The sequence below is a fragment of the Stegodyphus dumicola genome, chromosome 2, assembly GCF_044657685.1.
Source record: "Stegodyphus dumicola isolate Sdum_Otavi_A_Nest chromosome 2, ASM4465768v1".
NCBI lineage: Eukaryota > Metazoa > Arthropoda > Arachnida > Araneae > Eresidae > Stegodyphus > Stegodyphus dumicola.
Genome location: NC_140769.1, coordinates 214,428,318 through 214,451,535, shown reverse-complemented (window position 1 = coordinate 214,451,535; position 23,218 = coordinate 214,428,318). Strand labels below are relative to the sequence as shown.

General features: G+C 32.5%; 2 protein-coding genes across 13 annotated transcripts in view; both read right to left on the bottom strand.

The window, feature by feature from the left end:
• LOC118202374 (centrosomal protein of 19 kDa-like) overlaps nt 1–23,211 on the bottom strand; it is a 40,467-nt gene extending 17,256 nt beyond the window's left edge. The window contains exon 1 of one of the 4 annotated variants that reach the window (XM_085811733.1): nt 23,090–23,211. The gene's annotated coding sequence lies outside the window, so the exon portion shown is untranslated. Of the gene's footprint in view, nt 1–4,672; nt 4,812–15,978; nt 16,120–23,089 lie in introns of those variants that run through there. The other 3 variants (XM_085811732.1, XM_085811731.1, XM_035374551.2) reach the window with 3 other exon arrangements.
• On the bottom strand, nt 10,665–23,216 carry LOC118202371 (actin maturation protease). Of its 9 annotated transcripts, none has more exons than XM_035374546.2 (2): nt 23,090–23,216; nt 10,665–11,650 (listed from the first exon to the last, which is right to left on the bottom strand). In XM_035374546.2, exon 2 carries the CDS (start codon nt 11,603–11,605, stop codon nt 10,721–10,723), a length of 885 nt encoding a protein of 294 aa, XP_035230437.2. In that variant the 5' UTR covers nt 11,606–11,650; nt 23,090–23,216; the 3' UTR covers nt 10,665–10,720. The 9 variants fall into 9 exon arrangements, with proteins under 9 accessions (XP_035230437.2, XP_035230434.2, XP_035230431.2 ...); XM_035374543.2 differs by lacking the exon at nt 23,090–23,216 and adding an exon at nt 22,685–22,967; XM_035374540.2 differs by lacking the exon at nt 23,090–23,216 and adding an exon at nt 22,679–22,966.
• Between the last annotated feature and the right edge of the window lie 2 nt (nt 23,217–23,218).

The following is a 23,218-nucleotide window of genomic DNA, read 5'->3' as shown; positions in this document are numbered from 1 at the left end:
TACCTGCACTAAAGGTATTGCTTTCATGTTTTTTCCCCTAACTTTATTAAGAATGTTTTTGGTGGAAAACTTTCGTTACACACTAACATATATTATTTATTGAAGTTATTATTTTAGTAATGCATTGATTTTCATTAGTTGAAGTATGTCTTTCTGTCCATGGACTGTACTGACGAAGAAGTGGAGTCCTTGCGAAGGTCGCAATGTTACGAATTTGCCATACATGTAAAGAATTTTAGTGAAATCATATGTCATAGTATCTCTTGTATAATGTAGCATGAAATGCCTCAAGAGAGATATGCTCCACCGGATGAAACTGTAACTGTTTATGCCTTCCAGTAATTTCGAGAAAATTGGACTGGAAAATCTCGGCGGAGATACACTATATAACACCGAGAGAGCATCAGTTCTCGATTTTTTACTTCAGAATTAACTTCGGAGCATTGAGAGATCTCTGTGCGAGCGTAACTCTTTGCAATGCGTTGTGTTAACGTTCTTAGTAGTTCGAAGTGGTAACTACTGATCGTGGTTTGTCCTACTGAGAAAAGCTGTGCGAACACTTTTGTGGAAAGTTCCATAACTGTATTTCTTTCGGAAAAATAAATTTTATAAATTTATCATATGCTATGTGCATTCATCCATTACGAACTCGTACACACGCAACAATATTTATTATTAAAGTAGGAGATTATATTAAGAGGGCCTACACAAATTTAACAGTGAAATGTTTGCACGTATACGCAACTAAAAATAAAACATCAGTTTAGGAAAATTTTCTGATGTTTAAGAGATTAAGTGATGATAACTTCTATGCAGATTAAGTATTCATTGTAAAGCATTTTTTCAAAGTGGAGGTCATATTTATAGAATCTGGCAGAATTCGTGATTTAGAAAACGCTGGTGAGAAGACAACTCTTAACATTATCTGCATGAATTACAAATGAGAAACATTTCTAGTTTAACTATTTTTTTTAGACGCTTACCAAATTAGGATTCTAAAGTTAAAAACTTTATGAGATTATTAATAACGTGTTTTTAGACTTTAGCTCATAAGAAAACTCATGAATTATTTGTGTAAAAATTCTTTCGGCATACCAAATATAACAAAATTTATATACAGTAGAGTCCGTAATCCGAACTCGTCGGGCCTTCGGCGATTCCGGATTAGGGGTTTTCCCGGATTATAGATTATCAATTTAAATCTGGTAAGATGGCATGCAGAAATTATACAATTAAAAATATGTAACCGTAACTTATGAAATAAAGAGCAATTGTAATCTAAAGGGTATCGAAATTTACAAAGAAAAAAAAAAAAAAAAAAAAAGCTTAATATTTATTTGTTTACTAAACATTTCTTTCAATGTAAGTTGTTTAAGTTGCTTCCTTTTTTTGTGCTAATACTTTCTCCTTAATTCTATAAACAGACATAATTTCTTGTTCAGTTACAAAGTTCCACTGTTCAAGAACTGTAATTGCTATGTCGAGAATACCGACTAACTTGTCAATCGAATTTTTTTCGTTTTCAATAACCTCTCTGTCACTTTCTTCACTATCGGAAGCGGTATTTTCTGGATCTAGAATCATACTACCGATTTCGCAGTCCGTTAATTGATTAATGATTGGGGCATTGTCGTCGCAACGAAAAACTTCTGTTATATCATCTTCATTTATTACCGCTTCTCCACATTTCTTTACAAAATAAGAAAATTTCAAACTTTAGTTTGAAACATTATGCCAAGTATTTTTTAACGTTTCTGGAGACACATCCTCCCACGATCTTGCGATGCTCTACACAGCAGATTTTATGCTAAAAAATTTCAAAAAGTCTTGAATAGTCTTGCCATTGTTCAAGAAATTTAACATAGATTTTAAAAATGCTACTTTATATTTGCATTTCAGCGCGTGCACTATTCCTATATCCATAGGCTGAATGATAGACGTACAATTTAGAGGGAAGAATACGGATACATTATCTTTCACTAAAGTATGCTCCGAACAGTTGTCAACAATCAGGACTATTTTTAAGTCATTAGGGAAACCAACCGAATTCAGATGTCGCTGAGCCTCAGGTATAAAATGATTTTCAAACCAATCATTCATCAACGCTTATGTCATTCATGCTCTTTTATTTGCGCAATATATAACGGGGAAAATCGTTACTCCTTTAAATGTTTTCCGATTACGAAAAGTCTGCACTTGTGCGTTCCTGCAGCATTTCCGCACGCTAAAATTGTTAGTCTCGCTTTAGAATCTTTGACACCAGTTGGAGCCTTTTCTGTAGATTTTGCCAAGGTATTTCGCGGTACATATTGCCAGAAAAGACCAGTTTCATCAGCGTTGTAAATTTGTTCTGGAGATAATTGTTCACTAGTAATGAATTCATCTGCAAATTGTTCAGCAGCTTCAGTATCAGCTGAAGCTTTTTCACCTGAAATTTTTAATTATCTTATACCATGGCGATTTTTTAATTTGGTTAACCAACCTGTCGAATTCGTGCACTCAGTGTTTAAGTTCATTTCTTCATGAAATATTTTGGCTTGAGCCATTAGCATTGGACCCCTCAATGGCACGCCCTCGCTGTGACGGTGTCTGACCCATTCAATCATCACTTTGTCATGATCGTCACTTTTAGCATAACGAACCCTTTTCCTGTTATTCATTGCAAGTGGAGTGTCGGAATCCACAAAAAATTCAAAAAGTTCCTTTTTCTTTTTGATTATGTCATATACAGTTAACTTTCCAATGTCATACTCCTCGCATAATTTTGAGACGGATATGTCTTTAACCATTTTTTACAGCAATTCCACTTTTTGTTTGATGGACATCGAAATATGCTTTCGCTTTGTAAATCCTTTGGCAGCTCCAGAATTCGAAACTCTTTTTGAAATAATCGAAAGTTCAAGCTTAATTTTTATAAAATTTCTCTAACAGTCTGCAAAAAATAATAAGCCAGATCCAATTAGAAGATTAAGGAACAGCGCAATCTGCAACATTAACTGAAATGACTTAGAATCAGTAAAGATAATTTTAGCCTAGCTTATAACGTCCGTTATACATTAAACGCGCATGCGTAAAGCATACAAAAAAAGGTTTGTGGCTTTGAGGTTCGGATTATAGATCATTCTGGACGTCCGGATTACGGACTTTGTACTGTATTATACATTTAAATCACACACACACACACCAAAAAAAAAAAAAAAAAAAAAAAAAAAAAAAAAACCGTTGAATGGCATTTATATGCAGAAAAATCAACCTTAAATTATTCTAATTTACTTATTAACCAATTTCTCGGTGCATATTGAATAGGACATCAAAAACCACAAACTTTACAACTGAATATTTCGATGAATTTTTGTTGTATGGGAGTCAATTTTTTGGCGTTTTATTTTTATAACGAGTACAAAATGTTCTTCATAAGTCTAAGGACTTGACGATGTATAAAAGGATAGATTCCGTAATTTTTACAAATTTCATTTCGTTAATTTAAAAAAATGCCAAAATCTGAATATCTGCATCATTTAAAATATTTTAGGTATATGTCTACAAGCAACAGAAGCAAAAATTTAAGTCGCATAAGGACTTTTGTTTAAATAAAATCATCCCAAGTATTTAAAAGTTATATATAATGTTTAAATAAAATTATCTTACACAGCAAAATATAAATTTATGCTGTAAAAAGAATGAATGAATAAACAACACAATCAAATTAATACAGCAGCTCTTTTCTAAAGTGTACTTAAATTCACCAAACATCAATTGTCCACATTTTTTAAATTTCGGATCATTTTATTATTATTATTCACAATCCTGCAAGTTTTAAGATTCAAAACATTTCTTTTATTATTATTATTACTATAATCTCCAGTCTTCAGAAATGAAAATACTTTTAGTAATACACAACAAGTAATTATAATATTCTCAAACGGAATTCGGAAATAGTTACTTTACAATTCATCACATTCTTCTAGCATCAGCAATGAAGCTCATAAGATAAATCAAATCACCATGAATTTAAATAATTTTTAAAACCATCAATATTTCACTTAAGCTTTAGATAGGGTTTTCTGCTTATTTTAAGACAGTATAACATAAATTATAACCTTTCAAACACATGTTGAAAATACTAAATTGGCAAGCAAAACATAGTTATGGAGTGATAAAATGACTTAATGATCTAATGACTAGTTTGGCATATCATACAAAAACACCATTATTTTATGACCACATGCTTAACAAGGTGCAAGACCTTTTTTAGCCTGCAAAATGTCAGTAACTCTCTGAGGCATCAGTTCAAAGATGTAGTGGTAGGATTTAAGATATCTGGTATCATAATCTTAATAGCAGGTTTTCTAGTTCTTCACATTTCGGGGCAGTACAGAAGTAACATAAGCATACTTTAGTTCAAAAAACAAATCTTTGACAGGGTAATGGTTGGATCAACAAATATCAAATAAAATTCACTATCATATTCCCCAAATTATCTCTGACGATCCTGGCAGTGTCGCATGACATACTGCCCCACTGACAATATAGCCATTGATGCTACACCACTATAAACAACATAAAGTACTATTAGCATGTCTGACAAAATAGCAGCGATGTTCAGATATCTCATATCAGCCATTGAATGTTCTGTAGTGATAATATGTCTAAAATTTCTCGAATATCTTACCATGACATTTCCTCCATCAGCCTGTATCCAAATAAGAAATACAATAGCCTCTGATGGCAAACAGTACACATGCACACGACCATTTACATAATGCACTAGAAATCTGACTTGAGTCACACCAAATGGCTTTTTGTCACACCAGTCACAATCCAACATCGATGACCTTGTGCCTCTTTCAGGTATTTTGAGAGATTAAAGTCAGCACTCAAATCTCAGACAAAAAAGCGATTGAGAGAAAGGAGGGGGGGGGATTGAGCGATAAGGTTGTATCAGCTGCTGCTCCCTCCATGATTACACCAAAGGATGAACTACGCATCTGGATGCTCACTGCTGTCTTCTGATTGGTTGCCTGCACCGCCACTGCTGCTAGCATCCTGAATCTCTTGAATGACTGTCCCAGTGCCACTAACTGTGACTGAATGACAATATTGGTGTCACACTGCTATTATCACTGCTGCTGGTGATACCTCTTATTCTCTAGATTTTATTGGATTGTTAATCCACAAAGTTATCCTTAATCTCGCACCTCAGATGCTACTCAAGGCCCCTTGTGGTTTCATATCTGTATATTCACAGAGGGAATATCTTTGTGTATGGTAAATGGGGTGCAGATTATTTTCTCTTATTATTTTGGCTGGATATGATTACATTTTGATTCTTGATTATGGATAGGTTTTTTTAAATTTTGTGAATCTGAACTCATCAAACTGAAGAATCAAAAGAGAATCTGTCACAGTTCCTTATATGCCGTTATTAAAAATTGCTCACACGGAATAAAGCCATCTTAAAAAATGACTCGACTGCCTGCAATCCAATAAATGCTGATCAAGATGAATGTAACTCAGTTCCTGCAACATTTACTACAAAATTTAGATCTAGAGGCCCTGTTGAACTGTTTAATGTTCCAATAAAAATTTCATTCAATGGAATGAAGGAAACTCCACTTGCACAAGCTTCGAGTGTAAATACCGAGGAAACCAAACCAAAAGACTTAAAACGACCAAACAATCAAATAGATGCCACAGATGTGATTGTCTAACTGTACAAAGGAATTGTGTTGGCTTCTATGTAAGAAACTCCTTATAATCTTGTCTAATCGGAGAAGACAGGAACAATGGCTATAAATTAGTCACAGTTTCACTTATTCTATCCTTCTATGAAAATGTATAGTTAAAGGAATTATACAATCTACCAAAAAACTGCTTAAACAATGGAACTGGCCTGGACAAGAATAAGCAAGTTGCCTGCTTATTCTTGTCCAGGCTTTCTTATCTTATCTAATCATTGTTTTCTATCTTGTTCATTTGCGGTTTTGCAGCTGAAGATGGTGGTTCGATAAAACCATCGAAACTAGTCCTGTGAAAATTTTGTAAATATAACGCTGATTTTTGTTGTTTGACTTCTGAATTAGCATTCAATTGGATATATGACAAATTAGGGCAGGTGTGAGAAAAGGTTCGATTCCTGGACCTATAATATATTTATTCTGTATGGTGGACTTTCCACAAACTGGCAGGAGTCATTATTATTACTTAAGATGTTATGCTGACAACACAGCTTTAGTCGTCAAGTCAACAAATGCTACAAATATTATTAAAAAGTTTCAAGATCAAATTTTAAAGTGAATCTTTGTGCAAAAAATGGAGCATATTAATAAATGTACTAATGTATCATTTTCTTGTCATTGGAAGGGAATGTATTAACACTTGACTTAGTGTGTGCTTAAAATTATTTAATGAACATATGCCACAAGTACAGACAACAAAATATTTAGGAATAACAATCAACAATACCTTGAAATGGAAGGACTATATAAATACCACAAAAAATAAAGCAAGAAAAGTAATTAACAACCTTTTCAGACTATTGGAAAATACTCACAGTTTGATCTCCAAAAGAAATGTTTAATCTACACTGCCATAATTCATCCAGTTCTAACTTGGGCATCACCTACTTGGTGTATTAAGACAAAAAGTGACATAAAGACACTTGAAAAATTCAAAACAGATACTTAAATATAATTACAAATCACACTATCTTGTGTAAAGTCATCTAATGTACAAAGACTTGCAGACTGACACTGGAAGATTCCTTGATTAAAATTAATATAAACTTCTACAAAAAAAGCATTAAAATATGGACATTTAAATGCCTTTTATCTTTTTAACAATATGATACTTGACAAAAATAAATATTTTTGTCCTTTTTTATTTTTGTCCTTTTAGTGTGCCATCTTTTAAACAGCAATTTTCGACATAACCTTATTGTACATATTGTGTATATTTCAATGTTTTCCTTGTATTTATGCCTGAAATTTCTGTGTGCATACATTTTCCCTCTTGTATTATTGTACTTCCTAGCATTTATGTATCATCATTGACAGTGTTTTGCATAAGTTCATCTGGCGATGGTTTTGTATTTCTTCTCAACATTTTAGCTCTTACACACATATTCCAGCTCATTTTCTGTTATTTTCCTGTTTCGACTTGCTTTACTGTAGTCAAGGTTTGCGGATTTACGGCAATTTCTTATTTACCTTTGAGAACTTATTTGCAGAATTACTTACGTACTTCAGCAGCATTATATTACTGAGCCGGACATATCGCGCTACAACATGTGTGATAATCATGCCAATACTTGAAGAGATAGATAGATACTCAAGTTTTTACTAGGTATACTGCTATAAAGCCTCATACATAGAAGAGTTCAATCAATTTTTTACTGTACATTGCTTCATTCACCACCGTTGTAATTAATGTTACTCTGTCAAATCAGAGGCCCTGCAACTGCTATGAAAAATGCACAACAATCTGAGATATCTCTAGCATCAAAGAACTGTGGTCAGCATGCAATTAAACAAAAGTTAATTGCATGCCCATCATTACACCACTTGACATACACATTCACAGTATCTAAGCATCTCCCATCTCTTTTGTTATTAGATGTGAAGCATCACATTGCAGTCAAAATTTATCTTTTATCAAATTCTGACAAGCTGTACTATCCTACTGATACAGTTCTCTTATTTCACATGTATTGTTTTGCGATTTCATAACATGTGATAGTTTTTTTTTTTCTATAGGCACATTCATTACACCACGTTAGGGGTAGTCATAATGTAATGGTTCTTTGTTACAGAAAGTACATAGTACAGAGAGTACACAGTATAAAGAGTACATAGTACAGAGATTTTCTCACTCTAAGTACAAACATTTGAAATGCTTAATGTGAAGTAAGACGACTTTATTTTACATTGTAAATATAAAATTTTAAACAAAATTATATTTACATAAATTTTATATATGTTGGAAGACACAATATCACAGATTCTTCAAGTTATAAATTTAGAGCAATTAGATATTCAGAGTTATTTTTTTAAAATAAATACTCCTTTCCCTCATAAAAATTTTAAAACACACTGTATAAAATTCTTTATATTTATAAATTACATATATGCAACCAGAAATTAAAAAATAAAAGTTAATCTACTATTTATGCATAAATATCTTTCTCAAGTTTCTTTAAATTACAGGGAAACTCCTTACAGCAATCTTCAAGACCATCTCTAAAAATAACTGATATATATCTGAGAATATAATAAAAAATAATGACACTCAATATCACTATCAGCCATAGCTTGTAAGGTGATCACCACCAATAATAAAATCATTTGATCAATGAATGACTGTCTTAGAAATCACATTTTATTGTATTTCTATTTGTCAATACCTACATACACCGATAAAATACAACAACTATACCATTTACGAGGGGGGACAGGGAAAGCTATATACTATATGCTTTTCACATATTCTAAAACACAACACTCCACATGAAACAATCTCACAGAAAATCATAATTTTGGCATTAAAAATATTCAAATATTCAATAACTTCAAAGTAAAATTATACGTTCACCATGAAAAGAATTAATTTTTATCCATTTTTTCTGTTTCCAAAACAAAATATTTATTTTAACGTTTTTAAAAAGAATCTATATTTGAACACGATTTTGAAACCTACTATAATTATGATACGTCTCATTAATTTCACTTACTCTTGCTTGAGATTATTTTGGTTTTCTTGACAAAAACATTCAGCGTATGTTTTAAAAAATTATTATTCACACATTTATTATCTATTGAAACAGCTACTAATATATATATACCAACTTTATGATCTTCACTAAACCAACAGGAAAATTTTGAAATATTCTAATATTTTGAATCATGTGCTCCAAGTATTCCAATTAGAAGAAAAATTCAATTTTTGGTTTTAATATAATGTGTTGTTATAAAAATTGTAATTGAGCAATTACATTACATTTCTAAGCAATCTGAACATATAAAATTTTGTCTGACTTGAATATCAACAGTTTAAAGATACTGATTTGTTACCATTATTTTAATTTCTTGGTTTGGAAGCATATAACCAAAAGAAAGATTAATGCATAATTGAGCATAAGCAGCAAATACAGTTTTCATGCTGGGACATAAAAATTACACTGTAGCTGAATGACTATTTCAGATACGAGTTCTGATGAAATAGCACAAATTAATGAAAATGTTTTATTAACCCCTTAACTGCTGCGGGCGTATATATACGCCTTGCTCAGCCGATGCGTTAACTGCCACAGGCGTATATATACGTCCTTCCAAACTGCTATCATTTGCTTTGCGCTGCTACACCTAAAATTATTCGCAAAGTTAACGCATCGGCTGCACATCTGGGCGCATCTGGGGCAGTTAACGCATCGGCTGAGCAAGGCGTATATATACGCCCGCGGCAGTTAAGAGGTTAAAACATTATTATTACACTGAGTTTGATATCGTTGAATTTTCAGCATTTATTTTTTTCAGCTAAAAGTTATATTTATTATGCTACTTTTTACTAAATAAAATGCAACTTTACTTTGCAGAAAATTTTTGAAAAAAATTTCTATTTGTCAAAATACACCAAAATTATTAATTATTAGATGCACAAAAATCCAATAATCAGAATCACTAAAAGAACAAATTCTGGATTTAGAACATTAAACTTTATAATAAAAAAACTCTGATGAATTATTTAAAGAATTCAATCTAATATTTATATTCTTTAATTAAAATATAACTGAAATATAAATATTTATAAAAATAGTATTGCCCTGGAGAGTACAGTGAGCAGAGACTGACTGCTACTATGAGCTCTAGAATGGGGGTCAGATTCTGTATAAAGCTTGGATGTTTAATGTATGTCTTTCTCCCCTTCCCATTTGTGACCTAAGGGTTCAGCCATTCCTGACAAATACTTGAGAATCTTTTGTTCCCAACATTTACAAAAATAAATAAATAAAAATAATACTCTTAAAGACTAGAAAAATTATAAAGATATTTCTCATTTTAAGAAACTCCAGAATTTTCCTACTTTTTCTAAATGATTGCTTACGTGAACAGAATGGCTCTTAAGTATTAAGCATATAGTGACAAAATGTCAAAAATTTTTTGGAGGCATGTGTATATGCAAATATATGGTTTTTAAAATCATATTACCTGTCTCCTCCACACCAGGGAAAAAAAATAATTAAAAACAATAACAAAAAGAATTTCCTATTTAGTTTAGAAGAATTTTTGTATTTAGCAAAAGTAAAACTACTTTTATAACTCGCCCCAGCATATAAGCACTGTCTTAAGACAGAGAGAGAGGATAAATCTTTAACTAAAGGTAGAGTTAGCTTTTGTAAATGTTGGCAACATCTGGCTATTATTAGTGATGTTTCATCTTTTCATATTCAAGCCAGAATAAAGGGTGTAAAAATTCCTAATTTCCCAGAAGCAATCTACAATATTTCACAGATTATCACCTTTATCATTATATAAATACATTACCAAACTTTCACCCCTAACTGAAGATTAAATATGGAAAGATTGATAAAATAACAGGAATTTATAACCAACTTTATAGATAATCCAGAATATTAAGATTTATTGAAGTTCATTTAATCAGCAAAAAAATTCAATAAGAAAATAATTTATTATGAACTTTTCAAAATAGTACTTCTCAAACAAAATTAAGACTCTCTCATTTTTAGTAGCACTGCTTTATCTCTAAGCTCTGATAAACCACTTTTAGGAAGGACCAACTGGTCTGAACTGTACTTTTTTGTGACTTCAAACAAATTATTATTGCTTGCAAGAAGTTCATTCAAATCCCATGCAGCTAAATGTTTACTTTTTCCTTGTCGAGCATACACAAATATTCTTTCTGCATAATCCAGCAATGTTTTGACATATGAGCCATTTTTACTTATAATCAAACTCAATTCTGGAAAATCATTGAATTTTTGTACATACGGAAGAGAATGCAAATCAAGTTTTTCAGACACTGAGAAGCATAATCCGGTAATAACCGCCCAGTGGGCAGAATGTCCTTTATTGAAACATGGAAAATGATTTTTATCTGAATCATAGGGAATTAGCACAGGCCATCCCTCACATATATGATGTAAGATGTCTTTTTTGTGAACAAGAACATCATCAACAACAGACGCATCACAGTGAAGCAAATCAGAAGCAAGTGTTGCCATGTTATAAGCAGAAAATAATTCACCCTCTTTAGTAAAATTTAGAGCTTTAGCTTTTTCAAGAATAACTTGAACAGGTGCACTCTGGATAAACTGACTAGCCATTGATAATGCAACAATGCCACAACATCGTCCTTCTTGAATAATGGGGATTGTAGGTTTGCAAAATGATATGAGAGCAGTTAGCTTCTCATCACTAAACAAATGCCTAACTGCTGATATGATGCACTCATTTGACATTTTACAATTACTTTTACTGTCTGTATCGTTAAGGTTGGTTGAATCAGTTTTCCTGTAAGGCACTTGAGGTGGAGGTGGGGGTGGGGGTAATGGAGGAGACACACAACTTTCTTTTGATACTTTATTTTCCATTCCGATCTTTATAATCACAGTTGTGCCTGGCTGTTACATATATACCTGTAAAATAAAATAACTTCAGAAAAATTCCCTCACAATAAGAGCTGAAATTGCTACAGTAATTTTATTAATAATTCTTAGTTTATCGCGCTTTATTTATGGGAATATATGTCTCAACTTTGCATTGTTTTATATTTTACAAGCCGCTACGTAGCCAGCCTTCGTCTGGCTTTTAAATGGTGCCAGAGAAATGTCTAAAGGGAACACCAAAAACTAAATTTAAAAACTGCACACACTTTTACTCTGCATAACAACTTTATCACAAAAACAAAACAAAAATCAGAAATTTCAATAAAAATGTATTATATATATATAAATTACAATAAAATAAGCAATATCCTTTAACACAAATGTTAATTATCCTAATAAATAAATTAACCAACTTCCCGTTGCAAACTCTTAAGAATTCAAATGGTATAAAGGAAGTTAAAAATTTTGTTTCCTGAAAAAAAAAAAAAAAAAAAAAAAAAATTATATAATTAAAACATAATACTATAAAAAATTACAATGAAATAAGCTATAAATCTCATATTTTCAAGAGAAAACCATCAGCAGTCCAGTACCCAAAACAATAAACAAAAAACTGTTGCAAATACCACATTTCTAAAAGAATTAAACTATCATCAGAAAGCAATAACCAATCAAAATTGTGCTTTGTGGATGCCATAATTCAAAATATACACACTTCTTTGCTATTAGCTAATAAAGAGAGAGAGGGGGGGAAAAGATTCTTTTTGTTGTGCCTAGTGACACATGTGCGTCAGAATAAGAAGATTGCGATGTGCATGTTGCATGCATAATTGATAATATTTCACCTCCTATTTTCAACAGTCAGCAGTCCAATATACAAAGCATTGAATGAAAAACTGTTGCCAAAACCCCATTTCTTAATGAAACTATTCAAAATGATGTGATTTCACCAAAAAAGATAAAATTTTAAAAAATCTGATTCGAATTTTGAAAAAATCGTTTCGAGGTGCACTGGCTCTTGTCTAGATGCACCTACGTACCAAATTTCATATCCCTGGGTTTATTAGCTTACACGCAGCACGAACGAAAGACACACACACACAGACAGACTCTTTTATTATAAGTGGAGATTATTTATAGAACACTAATAATATTTATAATGGGAGAAAAAAGACGCAGAAAAAAGAACCAAAAAAAGATAAGAGGTTAGAAATTCAAGGGTCAATCAATAAATGCTCAAAACTTTTCAACATGAAGAAGAGAAACATTACCACCCTTACTGATCTAGAAGATATGAAATTGTGATACATTGCAATTTGATAATACAACACAGCAAACTGCTGAGACCACATATATAGTTAGTTTAATGCAGGGGTTCTTAACCTTATTCCCGGGACAAACAGGAAATGCTGGTGTGTGCAGTAAAAAAAAAAGTATAACGATTCTTAATATTTCTTTATTTTATTGCTGTCATAAGCATCATAAATAATACCCTACATTAAAAAGGTGACAAAAAATTTAAAATAGTTGCATTTAATGTGATTTTTGGCATTGCATATACTATGTAGTGGACAGTCGCAAAAACATTGGTGCCTGCGGTCACCGGTTAAGAACCCCTGGTTTAATGTTTGTACTTATTTTTATTATTTATTTACCTAAATTACAGACATAGTGCAAATATGCCTCATGCATTTGGAATATATGCTTCCAAACCTTCTTTACAATACAAACAGGTACAGTACAAAGCTCAAAATCCAAACATTCAATAACTGGAATGATCTATTATCCAGATCTCCCATAAAATTTCACCCACCAGCGGCCAAGCGGTAAAGTCGCTGAACACTGGTAGTTCGGTCCGAAGTTCGAATCCTGCGAAAGGGCTGGCTGCATGGGCGTTTTTGTGGGTTTTCCCATGTGTAATGTGTATATGAGCCAGTTTCCCTTAGAAAGTCCTCCACGAAGGCATCCCTCCCTTAAGGCAGATAGCCCTCAAGTGCTTTACCATAATCTAATACAGTCAAAAGTCGTTAATTCGGACACCCATAATTCGGAATGATCTATAATCCGGACCTCAAAGCTAAAAACGTTCTGCGCATGCGCCGCGTTGACACATGCGCGTAAGGCTTCTTACGACTGCGCATTTGCGTGTGCGCAAGCGGAGAATACGTTTTCGCGTGCGCGTTTTATGTATAACGGACGGTGTAAGCTAAAATTATCTAATTATCTATTTCAGTTAATGTTGATGATTGCGTTGTTCCTTAATTTTCGAATTGTATCCGGCTTATTATTTTTTGCAGCCTGTAAGAGCAATACTATAAAAGTAAACTTGAACTTTCGATTATGTCAAATAGAATTTTTGATTCTGGAGCTCCCAAAGGATCGTACAAAACGAAAGTATGTTTCGATGTCCATCAAACAAAAAGTGGAATTGCTGCAAAAAATGGATAAAGACATGAAGAATGTGACAGAGAGGTTAGTGAAAACGAAAAAATTTCGATTGACAAGTTAGTCGGTATTCTCGGCACAGCAATTAACGGGACTTGAACAGCGGAACTTTGTAAGTGAACAAAAAATTATGTCTGTTTATAGAATTAAAGAGAATTTATTATCACATAAAACGAAGCAACTTAAACAACTTACATTGAAAGAAATGTTTAATAAAGTAAACAAATAAATATTAAGCTTTTTTTTTTGTAAATTTTGATACCCTTTAGATCATAATTGTTCTTTATTTCATAAATTACGGTTTCATATTTTTAATTTTAGAATTTCTGCATGCCATCTTACGCGATTTAAACTGATGATCTATAATCCGGAAAAATCGATAATTCGGAATCACCGAAGTCCTGACGAGTCTGGATTAACGACTTTTGACTGTAAAACCAAACACATAAAATTTCTTTGGTATTTCCCAATTCTCCCCACCCTCACCGAAAAGTCCTGAACCTGTTACCAAAAGACTTTTATAAGTTGTAAAATGTAGCAAAAGATTCGTTTGCAAGCATTTTATAAACTCAGTCATGACTCATTTTCCACCAACCATGAAAGGGAACAGCCAGAGTTTTAAAATGGTGGCAAGCTAAAAATTCTATGCAAAAGTAGTTAATCAATAAAATTTAAAAAGCAAGGCACATTGGTAATAAAACATTGTTTTCTCAAGGAATCTTTCTTTTTTTGCACTATTATTCTCTCTCTTTACAAAGCAATCTGTTTTTGCTTTTTAAAAAAATAAGAAAACTGAACAAACTTATCACCATACAACTTTGGCAGCCAAAACAGACATGTGCTACATGTATATTTAGGTTTCTTTTATCCACTGTTGTTTTCCCCATGTATACAGCAACAGTTTTCACTTTAAAAAATCACACAATTGCACAAACTTAGCATCATATAACTTCGACACTGTGCACTGGCCAAAACAGACATGTAATATAAGCATACCTGGATGCCACATAGATGGTAACATCAAGAGATTTTGAAGACATACTGCTTTGACTCATCAATAGCTTTTTATAACATTTGGATCAGGGTGCAGACAACTAGAAAGTACCACTTCTTTTCCAAAAATTTTTCCCTTTTATCACACAGTGTACAAATAATGCAAGGGATGTTTCCCAAGTTATAGGAATATAGATAGAATCTTTTTTTTTATTTTATCAATATTATAATCAGTTTTCCACCCATGTCCTAATTGCATGCCCCTCCAACTAAACGAATATACTGCAAGCAACCTCCCCCCCCCCAATGTATCAATTGCAAACTTTATAATAATGCAAATAGAACAGAATTAAACATCCCACATGCTGTCTATGCTCTCTACTACCAGCAGGTACCATACCAATATGTACCAGTGAGAGATCCAAAAAGTAGAAACTAGAATTAAATATTCACAAGAAAAATCTAACTAACAATACAGAAATCTCAGAGAAAGGTACCAAAAATATGCATCATTGCAAAGCAAAGATACAAATAAACATTCAGATTGAAAATAGCTCAAGACACTTCATGAGCAAATCACAGAATCACTCAACACTGCTAACAAGAATCACAAATTCAAGCAACATAATAAAATGTGTTCACATTAAATTGTTTAGGAGTATAGCAGCAGCATATTCCTCCTTAGTCCAATATGCACTGGAGCAACACACAGATGTAAGATTTATACAAGAACCATATGCAGTTCAAGGAGAAGTCACAGGCCTCAACCTTTCCTGGAAGCTACCAAAAGACTTCACTACACAGAGAATCAAAGAGCATGCATGGCAGTCTTAAACAACCATTGGAACCAACTCAATGTAAAGAATTCTAGAGATATGTGATCATCATCAAAAACACTGTAAACGAAAACTTATATTCACTACATGTATAAGGTATTTCTTCCGCCTTCTTGTTAGAATGCCTTCGTGGTGATCAGCATACTCAGCATGTATCGAGAGGTCCGAGGTTCGAGTCCCAGAGAGGGCATTGCTCATTCTTCATCTACTTCTGCTTCTGCCCCCAAAATATCCTGTCTCTACACAAAGATCCCCTACAAAAGATATTAACAACACATAGAATAAAATAGAAAACATGGTACATAAAACAGCAGCACAACATATCACAGCAGGGGTCTTAAATGCCCACACTACAAGATGGGGCTATGCAAACAATGATTAGATGGGAACTCAGGTCTAGGACTTCATAAGTGCCATTAACTTAACACTAATAAACAAAACTGATCAAGGTCCCACCCTTGAGACAAGCACAGGCCAAGCCTGGCCAGATTTAGTTATTGCAAGCCAGGACATAGCTGACCAATTACAAGACTCTATAGTCAATGATGAAAAAAAGAACCTTCAGACCATCGCCACATTCTGTTTAATATATACCTGCTGCCAAAAGTCTGCATACATTGTGTAACGACCACAAAGAAAACATCATTGATGAGAATCAATAGAGCTTTTAATATCCATCAATAGAGCTTTGATCAATAGAGTTGTGATTCTTCAAACAAACTGACTAGATTTGAAAGGTTAAAAAAAAAAAAAATCACTAAAATGCAACACATAATCTTTAAAATAATAACTTTACATGACTCAAATTCTGCAAGTCTGCTGTGTACATGATCAAAAACGCTTTTGAAAGGTGCTTCAATTAAAACATTAATATCATGTAGGATATCCTCTTCTTTTTATTACTTCTTTTAACCTTTGTGGCATAGATTAAACTTAGTTGTTTTATCAGTGGTTATTTTATTCCATTCTTGCACTACAATTTCTTTGAGCATTTCTTTTGATGTTATATCATGTTCCCTGATTCTTCTTTCCAGCAAATCCCACAAAGGTTCTTTTGGGTTAAGGTTTGGGAACTGGGATGGTGTTTGTAGCTGCTTTGGTGCATGGTAAAGCAGCCAGTTCTTAACAATGTATGCAGTATGCTTGGGGTCATTGTCCTGCCGAAAGAGAAAATGAAAAAGTGCAGAAAACCACAAGGCTCAAAAATTTCTTTTCAGAATCCTCAAGTAGTCAAATTTATTCATGGCTGATTCAATGAGCTCCAGATTACCAACCCCATGCACCTCCAGACCATAAGGGACCCCAGACCTCCATGCTTTACAGTTGGATAAAGGTTTTGTTTCTCAAGTTCTTGACCTGGTTTACTCCAATTGTACTTCCTTCATTTGATTCCCAAAATGCGAAATTTACGCTCATCTGACCATGACTTTCTATCAGAAATCACTTTGTTTATTGATGTGCTCTTTAGCAAAGGCCATTCTCTTTGCTCAGTTTACTCTGGAGATAAATGGCTTTTTCCGAGCCACTCTCCCACGGAAATCGTTCATTTTCAGTACTCTTCAAATTGTTGTTAAACTTGCATTTTTCTTGAAACTTTCAGCGACTAACTGCGCTACTTTTTTATTATTTTTTTTTACTGTTCGAACCATAAAGCGAGACTTGCATCGCGTCAATGTAGATTGGGAATCCAGAATTGGGTCTAGATGTCAACAGTCCTGTTGCTTTAAAGTTCTTGCTCACTCATTGAAAATGTGTCCTATTTACCAATTTACCAATTTCTATCAGAGATTTCCCTCTTTTCCAAAGATCTATAATAATATTTTTCTCAGCCACATTAATCTCTTTTCCTCCTACCATTATTCAAACAACAATGCACAGTATTTTAAAGCTTGTATATAAAGGTCGAAAGATCACAACTGCACAAGAAAAAGGCTTGGTGAAGCTAGCTTTTCTTTGTTTTGTTTACTGTACAGTAAACTTTTTAAGCTTGTTTACTGTACTTGTTTGTTACTGTAGTTTGTTTTTGCATAGATTGAAGCAGGAGAGCTGTACAATTAACTAAGCGGTGTCTCAAATATCTCCATTATGATTTGATAAGTGACTGAAGTAAAACGTAGAAGAATGATAGCATGTATGCAGACTTATGGGAGCCAATGTATACAAAAACACATCTATGCTAAAAGCAAAAAGATTCTGAATGAACAAAACAGGGACAAAAACGTTTCGAAAACTTCTTTTGAATGACAAAAATAATACAATCAAAAGCTTTGAAGAAGCATGCAACAGAGAGGAGATAAACGAAGCAAAAAGAGTATTATCATGAAATTACAAAAAATTAGCCAAGAAGCATATCAAATTAAAATACTAACAAATCATGGAAAAGCGAACTGGTGGACCATGTAGCTAAGAGAAATGAGAACAAAACGAGAGCACTAAGGAACAAAATGAAAAAAAAAAAAAAAAAAAAAAAAAAAAAAACAAATAAGAAGAGAGAGCCAATGCTTGGCAGAAATATGTAACACAATCGAAACTTAAAAAAAAAAAAAAAAAAAAAAAACTATAGAAGATAAAATAAACACAAAAAATGCATAAACTACAGGGACTCTTATGGCACTTTACAAAACTGCTAGTAAAAGTCTAGTCTGCTAGTCTTTATTCTTACCATGATCTCAAACAAAAGAAACAACACATGCATGTCTGAACATACAGATAAATAGTATAGAAGTATGGATGAAATAAAATCCTGGATGCAATTTTTTCGAGGGATAACTTGAATGAAAATGATGAAAAGCACAGAAGGACCAGATTAAATCTAAAAAAGCCAACTCTAATAGATGATGTCAGTTTTACTGATGCCAAGAACTGAACAGCATAATTTAATTAAAAAGAAAGCACCAGTACCCAATCAACTTATTAATAATACAAATTATTTATAATACTGACGAAAAATCCTGCCAATTCTATTCAATAAATTCCTAAAGAAAATGACTTTTCCATAATGCCTAAAAACACGACAGATAATCTTGTTTGCCAAGAAGTATAAGGATCTAAGACAATCATCCTCACTCAGGCCAATAAATCTGCTGCCCATCATAGGAATGATGCTTGAATAATTAATAGCAGGAAGAATCAGGCATTAACTTTATAAAAATAATTTCATAGGATCAAATCAAGATGGATTTTGACCAAAGTGCAGTACAATTCACTCAAATAATGTAACAATAAAACAAAAAATAAAGCAGAAAATAAATAATGTGCCATCATCGGTATGGATTTAAAATGTGCGTTCAACTCCCTATGGTGGCCAGCAGTTATGAAAGCTATAGCTGAAGCAGGATACTTGTAAATTATCTACTGGTTACTAAATGGCTATTTCAAAGATAAAAAGGGCATTTTGATACACAACAATATAAAAGTAGAAAAAATGCAAATATTAGGATGGATCTTGCCTCAGTGCAGACCTGTGGCCAATTCCCTAAACAAAATAGTCAAAAGTACATTTTCTAACCACATGAAGCTGTTTGCAATGCGGACAACATAGCCTAATAATAAGTGGCCATTCAAGAGAATTCCTTCAATAAAATGTGAACGAAACTCCGAATATTTTTTTTAAAGATGCCAGAAACAAAAGCTCATTCTATCACAAGAAAAATACAAGGCTATCATCATACACAAGCCAGGACAAAAAATAACTCAATTTCCCAAATTCAGCTTAGCAGAAGAAAAACTAAAAATCACCAAGGAAATAAGATTTCTAAGAATCTTAGCAGACAATAAATTTGAAATGATAAACCACTCAAAACAACTAAAAAAGAAAACAATGCAAATAGCAACAAAGTTATGTTTGATACATAGACAATGTTGGGGTTTAAAATCCCAAATAATGAAAAACAGAAGAATAAAACAGTACATCATCAACCATACAGCAGTGATTTAAGCTTCAAAACATGAATGCTCTTTACAATACAGAGACCCTTTCTCCTTCAGATAAAGACATTCTACACAACCTCAAAAGAACAGGAATCCCTTCTTTGCATGTACGAGCAACGAAAGAGGCTACAAAAACAAGTGTTCTACAATTATGACTTCTCTTTACTAGAGATAACAATAAGCCTAAACAATTACAAAATCCTAGAAATAATTTACAAACAACATAAAGCAATCAATACCAACATCAAAGTCTAACCATCCTTATGATGGAAATTTAGATAACAACCAGCAAATAATTTTCACAGACAGATCAGATATGAAAGCCGACAGGATGGGTTAAAGCAGCATAAGTCTTAAAACAAAACGATAAAAATGATGTTGCATGCCAGGGTTAACAGGCAGCAGAAAACAGTGTATTCAAGCTGAATTTCAAGCCATATGCCAAGCAATTCTTACTTCAGCCAGGATGAATATCAAACAAAATTCTTATTAAATCAGACAGCTAATCAGCTATTGAAGCATTAAAAAATCATAACCATAGAAACACATCCTCAATACCACAAACTCTGATCCAGACACCCTTATCTGATTAGAATGGATCAAAGCCCACTGCTCAATTCTGGGAAACAAGCTAGTAGATTCCCTGGTAAAGTACAACTAAAAATTCCCTGATAAAGTTCTCTTGGTAAAGGACACTATCAGAAGCATTAACAGTAAAATAACCAAATTCATTTACTAAAATATAAATCAGAAGTAATTGCAGAAGCTTTATGGCAAAAGGAGCAAGACGGTGACAATCAAGAAAGATTACATGACTTAATCCCAAAGTTCAATAAGGTAGAACTACATAGTAACCCATTTCTGAACTACTATGTGATGGGGCAGAGTCCGTTTCCAAAGCAATACATCGTTTCGGATTTTGCCACATTCGTCTATCAGACCCAAATATATCAATATTTTTACTTTTTTGCATATATAACATAGTTCCAATATGATAAAAGTGGCAAAAATATATTTAGGGGAGCCCCTTGGCAATAATTGGTAGTACATGGACACCGAGTTTGTGCAATTCTTTAACTTGTTATTTGCCTTTGTGTAGCAGCAATTTTTGTGCCAAAAATCGTTGCTACACAAATCCAAAATAATAAATCAAAGAATTGCACAAACTCGGTATCCATGTACACGTTGACCTATTTTCACTTACAAAAAACATCACAGAATTGCACAAACTAGGCATTGCACACTCCCTTGACTTTGTCCATGTATACATCGATCTATTTTAACTTAAAAAATCATCGAGCAGCCAACAAAAAATATATAATTTCAATAAACTACATTTTAAATCAAATAACATAAAAAAGGAAATTCATCTTAGCACTACACAAAGGAAATATCCACTCACCTTATTTATAAATTTTCTGTTTTCAGTCAAAAAAATTATTTAACAGCATCCACAAACTTCCTAAAATTATCTGAACTAGAATCTGTATATCAGCATCGCCACATAAATTCACAAAAATAAGAGTAAAAACTATCCTCCATAGTGCCGGTATCCTCCGATTATGCGACCATACGCATTTCCTTCCTACAAACAAGACACTTATAATGGCTACTAAGTAAACATTCCTTTACACACCAGCTAATTAATGCTCTTTTCCCCTTTCGTTCCAAATCGTACAGAAACTTCAAATTAATCTTACCACATTCAGCCATTCTAGCATCTAAACCACAAAACAAGCAATATACTTCCTAACCAATACATACCCCAAGCCCTTACAAATCTTTTCCCAACATTCAAAATTTACCTCAATCATGCAACCAATCATGTCATAATAGGTTTCCATAGCATTCAATTACTCAGGTTACCATAAATGAAACAACAACTTGTTGATAAATGAAACAATAATTTAGTGATAATTCAAGAGGCACCCTTAAATCTAGTCTAACTATAAAAGCTTGTTCACTATAAATTTTGCAAATGCCAGGTGCATTTTCCTAGTTTTCTTGTTGGTGAAGAATTTCTGTCCAACTGATTGCCCATATATGCCCTAAATGACTCTCCTAAAAGCTTCAAAATTAATATTTATTGCAAACCATTCCACCAAATCTGCTAAACATTTTGCAGTAATAATTTTTGATTCTTGTTTGATTTTACATAGAATAAATTTGTGATTCCTTGGTGTCATCTTGAAATGTGGTCTAGACTTATATGCGTTTTTAAAAGTTCCTTGCAATTTTGATTGTTTTATTACACAAAAGATAATTAAACAATTTATATCAAGGATGTTTCGGATATTTCAAATATTTTACCATATTTAGAAAGATGAATTATTAAATGCCCAATAGAATTGGGGTTTAATTCGTAGTGTATTGCCATGCTCACTTCATATACTGTTAATATATTTCGAAGAACAAGAAAAATTTTTAAATGCAGATGATTATTCTTGTGCTATATATTTTGATTTAAAACAAAAAAATTCTAACTACAAACATAGTCTACCAAAAACATGTCAACGAAAATTTGGAGTATCCGAATTATTATGTGAGTTACTGATTAACACTTTTTGAACAAATTATTTTATTACAAGGAATATTTTAATTATTATAATACAACAAGCAAGGTTTAAAATAAGAAAAAATAATATATTAAAAAAAAATTTTAAATCTATGTTTTAATATTTAGTACAAGATCTATGCAAATAAATTTCAAAACAATGCGAGTATCCAAAAACAAATGCGAGCCAATGTATAAAGAAAATAGATAATATTTATAAAAAAAAAGTTAATTATATTTAAAATAAACAGTGATAATAAATAATTAAGATAATATAAAAATATAATTTATTATAGGTACTTATACACATATATTATAGGTACACAAGGTAGGATTGTGACAAATTTTAGCACTCTCAAGTTAACTTTACAGATAATTTCTATAGCTAATTATTATTGAAAAGTGCTGGAAAAAGCCTTTATTTGTTTTCTACAAGGAATGCCTTTATTTGTTTATTAGATTAGAATCATTATCCGCACTAGTTGCACGAGATTTTTTACTATTTTAAAGACTAAAACTTTTAAAAACAGTTGGATTTTTCCACGAAGATATCCCCAATGTTCAGAAAATTATGCCCATAGTCATGAAAGACCACACTCGGAAAATATAATTATTTCGAAAAATCAATGCAACAGAGAGAGAAAAAAAAAAAAAAAAAAAAGGTTACCCGGTTGCAAAATATTATTTACATTTCATAAATAGAACACTTACCATATAAGTTAACATTGTCAAATTTCAAAACAATTGTCTTCACTTCAAGTATTGAAAATTTCGATACATAATTCGAGTGGCAACTTTTTACGATTCACATGAAATGCAATATTTTCTAGAATAATTGTG

Coding starts and splice junctions, on each gene's coding strand:
- LOC118202371 (XM_035374546.2), bottom strand. CDS start 11,605: ATGGAAAATAAAGTATCAAAAGAAAGTTGTGTGTCTCCTCCATTACCC.